This window comes from Suncus etruscus, chromosome X, assembly GCF_024139225.1.
Source record: "Suncus etruscus isolate mSunEtr1 chromosome X, mSunEtr1.pri.cur, whole genome shotgun sequence".
Taxonomy (NCBI): Eukaryota; Metazoa; Chordata; class Mammalia; order Eulipotyphla; family Soricidae; genus Suncus; species Suncus etruscus.
Genome location: NC_064868.1, coordinates 36,994,371 through 37,007,369, shown reverse-complemented (window position 1 = coordinate 37,007,369; position 12,999 = coordinate 36,994,371). Strand labels below are relative to the sequence as shown.

At 35.2% G+C, this 12,999-nt stretch overlaps 1 protein-coding gene across 1 annotated transcript in view; it reads right to left on the bottom strand.

The window, feature by feature from the left end:
• Positions 1-12,999, bottom strand: part of CFAP47 (cilia and flagella associated protein 47) — a 433,368-nt gene that overhangs the window by 379,500 nt on the left and 40,869 nt on the right. The window contains exons 14-15 of the mRNA XM_049766890.1: positions 4,793-5,009; positions 4,341-4,579 (exon numbers count right to left, since the gene is read on the bottom strand). Of these exons, the coding sequence (XP_049622847.1) occupies positions 4,341-4,579; positions 4,793-5,009 (456 nt within the window). The remainder of the gene's footprint in view (positions 1-4,340; positions 4,580-4,792; positions 5,010-12,999) is intronic.

Sequence of the window (12,999 nt, the reverse complement as noted above, 5' to 3'; positions counted from 1 at the left end):
AAAACTGGGATAGACCCCAGAAACACAAAAATTCAATTCAAAAATCCCTTCCTCACACCTATATTCATTGCAGCACTATTTACTATAGCCATACTCTGGAAACAACCAAGATGCCTTTCAACAGATGAATTGCTACAGAATCTGTAGTACATATACACAGTGGAATATTATCAGGAGAGATAAAGTCATGAAATTCTCCTATACGTTAATGTACATGGAATCTATTATGCTGAGTGAAATAAGTCAGAGGGAGAGTGAGAGACACAGAATAGTCTATCATCTATGGGTTTTAAGAAACCCATATGGGTTTTATGGGCTTTATTATCACTCATCTATGGGTTTTAAGCAAAATTAAGGACATTATTGCAATAATGCCCAGAGACAATAGAGATGAGGGCCGGAATGACTGGCTCATAATATGAAGCTCACCACACAGAATGTTGAGTACAGTTAGGGAAATAACTACACTAACAACTATCTGACAATTTTAATGAGTGAGAGAAAGAGGAATGCCTGTCTCAAATACAGGCAGGGGCTGAAAAGGAGGGAGGGGGCATTGGTGGTGGGAATGTCGCACTGGTTAAGAGGAATATTCTGTTTATGGCTGAAACCCAACTTACAGAAATAGTTGATAATAATTCAATATGCTTGAGAGTTTTGACTGATAAAATTATTAGGTGCTATGAACACTCCAAATAAGACTAAGCACTAAAGTCTTCCCTGTTCAATCCACAATATGTACACAGCAGAACTGAGTAGGCTTAAACATCTCCTAAAAACCACAAGGCTCAGAAATACGACATCTTCAAGTCTAAGCACTGAACTGTGAACCAGTCTGTGATGTATTGCCAAGAGTCACTCCTGGGTGTCATGAACACCACTTGAGGGTCCCCAAAACAACACAAATAAAAAATAAACAAATAAGAGTTCTAAAGATAACTGGATGCATTGGTGCTTCTGGTTAAAACATAATTCTATCTCTTGTCTGAGAAAATGCTTGTCTGTGATAGCCACAGATGGAAACCCAGCCTGCTCAGCCCTGGTTAGGATGATGGCAAAGGGAAGGTAAAGGGAGCCCCATGCCTGGTGGTTTTCAGGCAGGCCCTGTGCCAAATCACAAACTGGGTTGGAACCAATAGCTGGAATGCACACATTTCATCGTGGTTTTATACATTCTTGAAAATAAACCTAGAATCTCTAAAATCTAAACTAATATATTTGGATTCCTCTATTATTATTCACTCAGGTTTTCTTTTAGCTAGAATGGTTAGAATCCAGTATTATCAGCATTATTAACAAGGTCACTAATAGCAATAAATGAGCCCCAAGCAACACTTGATATGACCCAAAGAAAATAATAACAATAAAAAGACCAGAAACAAGCACAAATTACTATCAAAACAGGTGCAACTGAAACTACTGCCTGTTAGTTAAAATTTTACTTAAAAGAGATTTAATAGTTCGTAATTTTATTTACTGGGTTTTATAACCTATTAAATGCTGTATTCAATACTGACTTCCAAGTATTGATGGATTCTTCTAAAATAATTCTTAGTCGTCTTGTTTTGTCCTTTCTATTCCAGAAATGAATTAGATCATCATAGACAGTATTGAACAATGAGAAACCCGTCTTGACTTTAGACTACAAAACTGATTAACAAAGAATGGGAAAACAAAAGGAGTGGAAATGAATCCAAAGGTAACAGGTTGATGGAAATTTCAGCTGCAGCACTGGCATGCAGTAACTTTGTATATCAATACCTGTAAAAATTGTCAACCGTATTCCTAAGCTAGAATAAATTTTAAAAAATCTTTCACAGGGCCAGATCAATATTACAACAGGTACGGCATTTGTGCCTTCCATAGAGCGAACCAGGGTTTGATCCCTAGCACCCAATATTGTCCCCAATCTCTCCCAGGAGTGATCCCTGAGCACAGAGGCAGGAGCAACCCTTGAGCAGATTTGGTGTGGCTCCAAAATAAAAAAAATATGTATGTATGAATAAATCTACAATCTACAATTTCTAAGACAGTCAGAATTGCTGAATCAATATTATATTAACAATAATTATTTATAGTAATATTAATATATTATTATAAGAATAAAACTAAACAAAATTTCTGTTTGGTTTTAATTTAATAATAGTGATATGATTTTGTTCATTTCTATGATAATTTTGTCTATTTTGTCAAAGATCAGTCTAGATAATCCTGTGAAAGAGGCGACTAGCACTTAAAACAGCAGACTGAGTATATCAGATCACCTCATAAAGTGTGTGAAGGCCTAATACAACAACATGAAGGCTTTAAGAAATTAAGAGATTAGGTCTTTGGATTCAAGACTGAGATTCACTTCTTCCACAATTTCAATTTTAATATTGCCAGAACACAATTGCTACTTTACTAAAATTCTCTTTCCTCTCCCTCTCTTATACTCTCCTACCTTTCTTCCCTTTCTCAATAAAAGTACTGTAGATATTTTCTGTTAAACAGCAACTGAAGGGAGGAAGAAACACTGAACAAATATAGGATCCATATATTTGAATAAAATGTGTCTATAAAAAATGTCTTGAAGACTGAGAGGGTGTCATTCAATGAGGAGCTGGATGGTGGTGTTGGGGCAGAAGGTCAGTCTTTGTGTCTACCCAATTAGGAACTGAGGATAAGGAGGGTTGAATAAGGGGAAGATAATGGTTCAGGGTTTGGGTATGAGGAGGTAGGAGAGACAAAGGGATGAGGGGAGACACAATATATAAAAGACTAGACAATAAAGGTCAATTTGAGTGTTTTATCAGAATCTTGGGCATCCTGATTCTATTCCTAGGAACAGTCTAGGAACAGGAATATTTTTGGATAATGCTCAAAAAGTCCCCAGCTCATGCCTATACAAACAACTGCAACCAACACGCCTGTTGACCCATGCTTGGTGGCCCCTCATGCCCCCATCAAACTATGGACTTTGCATGATACCGGAATCAGCTTCAGCATAATCCCTAGTTCAAGGACAATATAGGGTTCCGTAATGCTGCAAAACATGTCTCAAACTCAACTATCACCTGTTGTCTTCAAATACCCTTGTTTTCTTTTTTTCTTTTTAAAACATAAAAGGGTCACATGTACCTCTTTTGTATATCTCAGATGTATTCCCTTAACATCTATAACTCTTCAAATATCCTCATATAGTGACAATTTTGCCCACTAGATTAGTTATTTGATTGTTTGATTTTCCCCCTGTGAGATCTGTTTTATAAGCAATACTGGTAGAAGAGTAACTCTGTATAGATTTCAGGTTTATACCAAGTTACGGGAAATGTTGGACTTTATTCTTCGGCCCCCAGATACACCAACAATATCTTGTGGCATTGCTTCTCTTTTGCATAGGTACATTAAAATGGAAAATAATACATATGCAAACAAGTTCTTATCTAATAGAGATGGGAACACAAATTTGGTAATGTCATTAGGCCTTTTACCTTGAACATTGGCATAATGATTAGACTCAAGCCTCAGAAGAATGGGCATCGCCCACACACACCTGAACTATGGAAACAACCACAATTGTCTTTAACATTCCCAGGATCCAAGCCTCTACCAGAAAAGACCTACCACTGCTTTGGCATGGACTTACTCCAAAGAGTACTCCCAACACCCAGGCGACTCAGCAACAGTCTGCATGCAGGGCAGATCGCTCTGCATTTAATGATATGCTGAAACTAAAGGATGCTCCACATCAGCCTGACATCGACGAAAGAAATGCACAGAATCGAGTCTTTAAATATAAAAGTCTGATACCAACTATAGCTAAAGTGTGAAAAAGTCTCACCAGAACCTTGAGAATGACTGGAGTTGGATAGACTGGTATGCCTGGAACCCAGAGTCTGTCTTATGCCAATAAACTACTGGGGTGAGGCCTTTTTGTAATCAGGTCAAGGATTCTTTTTTCCATTTTCTCGATTTTTCTGGACCTATGCAAACATTGGCGATTGCCACTATCACACCTTTACTATATTTTTTACTCTTATCCTTTAAGGAAAAAAAATACAACTTACTGAACTTAAAAACAAATTACTGTAGTAGAATGCCTGTCTCAAATACAGGTAGGGGATGGGAAGGGGGTAGGGGGTAATGTTGCATTGGTGAAGGGGGGTGTTCTGGTTATGACTGTAACCCAAATATGATCATGTTACTTAAATTAAAAAATATATTTAATAAAAATGTCTTGAGGTCTATAGTTTAAGTTTTTAGCAACACTGTAAATAGTTCACACACATAATTACTAATGTGTGAATACATGATACAACACATTAAGTCTAAATGAAAGAAGAAAAAGAAACTAATACCTTTAGTTGGATTAATGGAAAATGCCATCCCTTTTTTTATCACAGGTTCCCATTCAAATCGTGCAAAATAATTATTAGGATTATGCATACAAACTGTCTGCCTAAAGCATCTTTTCATCAAGAAACCTTGTGGTTTCAATATTATCTCATTGGAAGACAGCTTAAGATTTACTGGGTGGACAACGGCCATCACAAGAATGTGTCCAGCAGGTTTAGAATTCACATTAAAAGTGAAAGACCTGGAATAGAGTAAAAAATTCAAATTTATTAAGAGCTATAGGCAATTATTGAATTCAGTTACATATAGGAAATGCATATTTAATGTATATAGTATCTATTCATAAAGATATAGTATGCACTATGATGCTGATTAAATATATTAATTATAATCACATGTTCTATAAAAGGAAACTCTCATTATAACATATAAGAATTTAAAGATAAAAACTTACTTCCAAAATTTCCCAACAGTGGTAGAGTGAAATAACAGTGGAATATAAGTACAGGATGTAGGTGGAATAACATATGAAAACTGCTTGGTTTTCTGAAGTTCTTTTAACTGAACATCAAAATGAATAAAAATATATATAGGTAGTATATTAATAATATTAATCAGTTGTGAATTTATGGAATGCACACAAATGTCACCATAGTTCAGAACAGAAGGCCCTGAAAAAGGAAAATAAAATTAATGAAAATAAATATTAAATGTTTATATTATAAATATTCATGATATACTATATTTAATATATACTATTGGAATCTATTTTAGAACATTCTGACACAAAATATATATATTCTGACACCTAAAAATATTCCAATGATATATTATACATATATTCTTATGCTATGTGAAATACAAAAATAATTATTAGCATTCATTATGTGCCCTCCTAGATATGGATACTTGCATATCTCCAGAAATGCACCAGCAATGCTGGGGTATCATGTATTATTGGGGAAAGAAAATCAAGTTTAGGGGCCAGTGAGGTGGCGCTAGAGGTAAGGTGTCTGCCTTGCAAGCACTAGCCAAGGAAGGACCCCGGCGTCCCATATGGTTCCCCCAAGCCAGGGGCGATTTCTGAGCGCTTAGCCAGGAGTAACCCCTGAGCATCAAACAGGTGTGGCCCAAAAAAACAAAAAAAGAAAAAAGAAAAAAGAAAGAAAACCAAGTTTGAACTCATGCAAATCTATACTTCCTGTAGTCAACCCCTGCTGCTGTTCTCACAACCACTGACCAAAATACCTAACCTCCCCTCCCCATTAGACAATTTCACTTCTGCAGTGAGTCTCCAAGAACTTAATCTGGTTTATTTTATCTGTTCTTTTGTTTAGTTTCTTTATATTCTACATATTAGTGAAACCATACATTATTTGACTTACTCTGACTCAGTTTGCTTAAGAATAAACTCCTCTAGTGTTCTAGTTAGGTTGTCACAAATGAGAGGTCTCTTTTTTTTTTTTTTTTGGTTTTTGGGTCACACCTGGCGGTGCTCAGGGGTTACTCCTGGCTGTCTGCTCAGAAATAGCTCCTGGCAGGCACGGGGGACCATATGGGACTCCGGGATTCGAACCAACCACCTTTGGTCCTGGATGGGCTGCTTGCAAGGCAAACGCCGCTGTGCTATCTCTCCGGGTCCGAGAGGTCTCTTTTAATAGCTTATTATTCAATGGTGCATATACACATCACATCTATATATAATCATACTTGCACTTGGGTCGTTTCCATATGTTGGGTAGCCTATATCTTCCTTTGTATCCATACCCTCAACCAACATTTCCTTTTCATCTTTTGGACATATAACACTCTCAGAGATGAAATTATTGCCTCACTATCATTTTCACTGACATTTCCCTGTTATCAATTGATAAGCATTTTTTTCATGTACCTGTTACTCATGATTCTTTCTTATGGCATATTCCCTACTATTAGGTTGGGATAGTTTCCATATAACTAAGAAGTAATCAGTGTTTTTCAGAATCAATGAAGTGAACCTTCAGAAAAATCATGAGGTTCTCTTTATGTGCAACTATACTCTGCTTAAGCTCGACTGTGAGTCATGGATTCCTTGGTGATCACCGTCTCTTAGTCATGTGTGTTAATCTTAAGGATTAAATCAGATTTTTCTGCGTTCCTTCTCTTTGTTCTGTAAATTGGAACTATCACAGAAGTAAGTCTGAATAAGGCTCATACATATACATGTTTTTCTTTTAGACATGAATCACTTGAATGCCTGGCATCATGTTAAACTTCCTGTTCCTACTCTTTCTGTCCATTGTTTCTGGGTGTTTCAGGCAAATGGGTGAGTTTACTTCCTGCTATTCCAATAGGTACAATTTCCTTGCCTTCTGAAATAATTTAAACGTTAGGGCCAGAGTGCAAACATAATGAATAGGGAGTTTGTTTTGCACATGACAGACCCAGGTTCAATTCCTGGCATTACTTAAGGCACTCCAAGTAAGGCCAGGAACAATTCCCGAGTGCAGCATCAGGAGTAACCGCTGAGCATCTCCAGAACTGAACCAACCCCCCAAATAGTAACATTCAATTTATGTCTAGTTTTGTATACATTATAATTAATGTCCCTTACTGAGTGTTTAGACAACTCTTTGTTCTTTATTCAAACAATAGAGTTCTAAAATTGAAGGTATAGAATTCAGGCCAAAGCTGGGGATAGGATGGTTTTATAGAGCAATGTTAAAGATAATTAAGGTGTTAGAGAGCAACAAATACTAACTCACAAACCAATGAATAGAGAATATTGAGTCAAGCTAAAACATTCAATGCTGGTTCCCAGAGGATAAATATAGGCAGACATAGAACAACAAAAAGAGCCAAGTATAAGAAATATAATGAACAGCAAGTAATTAAACACTAAGCCTTACAAAAAATTGACTATAGGAATAAGTGACTTTGATAAGAGGAGCCAGACCTGGTGAAGGGACAATTGGGTGATTTCTTAGAACTCCCTCTTTCTTTACCTGCCTATCACAGTGACCTTAACATAATAAATGACAAAATAAATAGGGGGGAGGGTAATTTCATCAATAATATAGACTAACTGAAAAAATAACCTGAACAGAATTATTAAACTGTCATTAAAACATATATAAGTAAATATAAAACTAATAAAGAGACACAATAAGCAACTTAAATAAAAAAGGAAATATCGGTGAACCTAAGAAAATTCAATTTTAAGACCAAAATAACAGAGCAAAAAAAAGAGAATTTTAGAATCTTGTTTCTGTAGGCCAGAAACAAAAGGTCTAAAAGTCATGTAACAGGAATAACATAATAACAGCATAAAGGGCCAAAAAGAAGAGTGTAAGAGAAGAAATAATAGCTGAAAATGCTTAATTTTACAAAAATAAATCTAGAGAATCCATAAATCTGATAAAACTAAAACAGCACACACAAAGAAAACTATGCCCTGACCTTTAAAAAAACTTCTGATAACTGAAGACATACTTTAGATAGTAAATAACGCCATACCTAAATATTGACATATATTTATGTCAAAAATAACTAATAAAAATATATAAATTAGGGGCCGGGCCGTGGCGCTGGAGGTAAGGTGCCTGCCTTGCCTGCGCTAGCCTAGGATGGACCGCGGTTCGATCCCCCGGCGTCCCATATGGTCCCCCAAGATGCCAGGAGCAACTTCTGAGCACATAGCCAGGAGTAACCCCTGAGCGTCACAGGGTGTGGCCCAAAAACCAAAAAAAAAAAAAAATATATATATATATATATATATATATAAATTAGAAAATAAAAACTAAATATAGAATATATATTAGAAAATATAAAATAGAAATTAAAAAACAGAAGTTTCCTTATAAAAATATACTATAAACTATCCAAAAGGTTTAAAATATTGAAATGTAGCTATGTTAAAAGTTAAAAAATAGATATACTCTGCAAATATCAATCAAAAATGGCATTCAATATTACATATACATTTAAAAGAAAAGTAAGAAAATACTAGTATAATATCTAAATACTAATGTTTCTAATTCATGAAACCAAAAAAATAAAACAAACCACTGAAATTCCAAATAAAATATAAATGATAAATACAAAAAGTAACTGAAAATTTTAAAAAGAAAGAGAAAAATGAATTGAAAAATCATTAATATAGGGCCGGAGAGATAGCATGGAGGTAAGGCATTTCCCTTGCATGCAGAAGGTCGGTAGTTTGAATCCTGGCATCCCATATGGTCCCCCGAGCCTGCCAGGAGCGATTTCTGAGCATAGAGCCAGGAGTAACCCCTGAGCGCTGCCAGGTGTGATCCAAAAACCAAAAAAAAAAAAAAAAAAGAATCATTAAAATTAAATTCAGATTCACCAAAGTTAACAATGAAACTGATATACCTCTACTTACACTAAAAAGGAAAGAACATATAAAGGCTAGAGATAAGAGGCTGATCACTGATTCTACTAGTCATTTTGAGTGCTGCAAAAAGACTAAACATAATTATGGTGTGTTAGAACGAAATCAAATATGAAAAAAACATAATAATAAATTCTCCTAAACTGGCACAGATCATCTGAATAGTGCTATACATTTTAAAGACACTAAACTTACAATCAAACTTTGACTGAAATAAAATGTCATTACATATATCATCTTTTAAGATTTCTAACATATGAAGAAAAATTCCAACTTTGTACAATTTTTTCGGAATATAATGACATGAACATTTCGTAATCTTCCCAAATCAATTTATGAGACTGACTTTTTAATGCCAAAACAAAGTCTGTAAAGACAAATCAAGCAAAGCCCAAATGCAGGCATTTTGTGAAAACAATGCAAACTTTGCTATGAATTATATAATGATACTGTGAAGAAAAGGAAATAATTTCTAAGAAGAGTTGAGAGAAATATAATGTAAAGAAAAAATAGATTATAAAAGAGGAATGAGATGAGAACCTTGAGAAAAGAATGGCTTAATTTCAATTATATTTCCTGCAACTAAATAGCTGAGCATATTGATCAAGGTGTTTTATTTCTCTCAACTTCACTTTACTCAGAACTAACAATCTTATTTAATATTTTAAGAAAAATGTTTATAACATGCTTAATGTTGTATAAACTATCTTATAAGATGATTCAATTATGGTAATTTAAAACTAAAAATGGCTGCTCAATACTGATAAAAAACAATGATTTGCATAATTTTCAATACAATCAAATAATACTTAAATTGTAATTTTCATAAATTAATTTAGTTGATCCTTAAACAATCATCTTATTATTTAAAATGTGAAATAAATTTATCTGAAATTACAATCGTCTGTATTAGTGCCAGCTCCTATTCTGCAGAAGCCCAAAATGGACTTAAAATATAAAAATGAGTGACTTTGATTCAGTTCATAAGCTGCCTCCTCTGTACATGCTTCCTTTAATCCAAATTCCCCCTGAGACACTGTAATCTCAGATAAAGGTCCTGGCCCCAGAGTTACTAAACATCCAAGATATAAGAATGGTAGGAAACTGGCAGAAAAACTGACAAAAATCACTGGATATTCTCCTCTAAAGTCATTCCTTTTGCTTTTGTCTATATTTGCTTATTGAAAGTACTGAACATTTACTCCCAATAGTAAAAGGTCAATTCTTGGTACTAAATGTCCAGTACCTCTCATATGCTAGAAAAGTATGTTGACACAGTAATTAATGTTACTCTGACTTGAATGGCACATACAACCCCAGACTGAGCTTCCAGATTGTGATGCCCAACTACTTCTTTATCAATGTGAGGCAGAGAAGTTCATCTCCAGTGTGCATGTCCAATCCTACTCTTCTAATTAGTTCATGCTAATTCCTCTTTGCAGACCAAGACTCTGTTTTGGCCAATTGTCCAAGGCCTCATTGATCTAAGACAGGGGCCTGACCAGTGAAAAGCACTCACTGTCATCTATAAAGTTAACCACCATCCTCTGCTTTGCCTCTAACTTTTGGGGACCTAATCTTTAGTTTATATATAATCAGAATTATATTTGGCTTTATGGGTGCTGAGTTCTTCAAAAAGGACAAATTAAAATATTAATACCACTGCAAGTTTAAAGAGACACTGTACTTCGCTCCTAACTCCAATCCAGAGAACTCCTAAAATTAATTATCTCAAGGAAAATTGACACTGAGGAATAGTCAACATTAAAGCATGAAGACATAAATAGTACTGGGATAAGGGGAAGACAAAGGACTCATAAATAATAAGGGTTGGTAGTAATAAAATAGTGTTTACAGTCAGAGTAGCCAAAACAATCAAAATGAAAATCTAATTTGGAATACATACACATACTGGTTTCAAAACTTACTATAAAACCACAGAAATAAAAATAGAATAGATGGTCAGAGGATCATGCAGATTTCTGAGATTTCAGATTAAGACCTTATTTGTTCAAATAATTTTTAACAAAGTTTCCAAGAGAATTTACATGAGGGGAAAGGGAGTCGGAGCGATAGCACAGCCTATGTAGGGCATTTCCTTTGCAAGCTGCCAACCAGGGAGGGACCCAGGTTCAATACCCAGCATCCCATATGGTCCCCCAAGCCTGTCAGGAGCAAGTTCTGAGCACAGAGCCAACCAGGAGTAATCCCTGAGCACTGCTGAGTATAGCCCAAAAAAACAACAAAAAATACGTAAGGGAAAGAATTTTCACCAAATGGTGTTGAGACAATTGAATATTCACACACAAAAATACAAATTTATATATTAATTAATCACATAAGTAAAAAATAAAAAGAAAATATATAATCTGAAATTATAAAAAATAAATAAGAAACAAATATTTTGGGTATGGTATCAAAAGCATGATAAATAATAAGTTCTATTTTAGTTAAGTTAAAAACTGCTTTAAACTATTTTTTAAAAATTGAAGGTTCTGCTGGTGATGGGATTGGTGTTGGAATACTGACATAACTGTACAATGAACAAACTGTTTAAATAAATATTCAAGCATTTTTAAGAATGAAGGAAAAATTAATTTGAGATTAAATAAAAATCATATTTATAAGTTGCTTGAAATTGGAACATATGAATACTTAGTTTGCTTTATTGTCTCACCCAGTGATTCTCAAAACTTATTCCAGGATCTAGGATCAGGGATCAGTCCTGGTGGGTTCAGGGTACCATATGGGAAGATCAAACCCTGGTCAGCTATGTGCATGGCAAGTGCCTTACCTGCTGTACTATTGTTCCAGTCCCTTGAACAATACCTATAACTCCATAACATGAAGAAAATATTCAAATTAAAAACTGAGTAAATAATGCATTTCTCCAAAGGGAATATGCAACTGTTAAAATAAGAGAAAAGAATGATAGGGTGGAGAGATACTACAGCAGATAGAGTACTTGCCTTCTACATGGATGACCCATATTTGAGCCCTGGCACCATTTATGGTCCTTGGACCTCTGCCAGGAATGAAACCTTATTTCAAAGCCAGAAGTAAACCCTGATCATAGCTGGCTATGGACCCAACAAAGAAAAAGCAGCACCAAATTAAATAAGCCCCAAAAGAAAAATCCATATATTCAGAATTTTATTAAATTTACTCTGTGGAATATAGCAAACTGGAAAACCCACCCCTATCTTAAGGTGTGTTTAACTGAAATAATATTATTTTTGCATGTGTGTGGTATCAGGGTTTGAACCCAGGGCATCAAGCAAGAAGGCATGAGCTCTACCACTGAAACACATCCCCACTTCTCTGGTTTTGGATAATGACTTTGTCCCACTATCTTTTTGTCTATGAAAATCTTCCATTTATTGAATCTCATTTCAGACATTACATTTAGTAAAGAGCAAACTGTAAGATTTAATAATCATTTAACAACGTCAATTATTTACTAACCTTATAGAAAATGTAAGTCAAGTAAATTTACTTAGATTTTTTTCCTTTTGGATCATATCCATGGTATTCAGATTGTAACCCTGGCTCTGTGCTCAGGGTTCACTGCAGGCTAGGCTTACAAGATCATATGCTGTACCAGGGATCAAACCTAGATTGATTTCATGCAAGCTAAGTACCTTAACCCCCTATATTACCTCTGCATTCCTCAGTTTTTTGTTTTGTTTTGTCTTTTGGGACATATCCAGAAGTGATAAGAGCTTATTCTTGGACTGGTCCTTAGGAACCAGTCCTGAAATTGTTTGGGATATGATCGGTTACCAGAAACTGAAGTCACTTAAAAATATGCAAAGCAAACTTTAACCTACTGTGCTATCTCTCTGACCCCCAGGTTTTAACATTTAACAGATTTATCAAGACATTTTCCCAAACAAACAACTAAAATACGTGCAGCTTAATAATCAAGAAAATGCAAATCAAAACCAAAATAAGATTAACATTTCAGGGACAGAGCAATAGTACAGCAGGTCGGACATTTGCCTTTCACATGGCCCGTATGGTCCCCTGAACCTGACAGGAGTAATTTCAGTGCAGAGAGCCAGGAGTAACTCCTGAGTTCTCTGGTTGTGGCTGAAAAAAATATTTCAAACCCACTAAAATGAAAAGAATATGGATTGGAGTGATAGCTCAGTGCCTGATTAAATGTTCTGCATGCAGGGGCAGTAAATGGTGACATTCCATGCTCCCAAATATTGTCAGTCACCTCTGAAAACTCTGCTGAGTAATCTCTGAACATCACAAGGAGT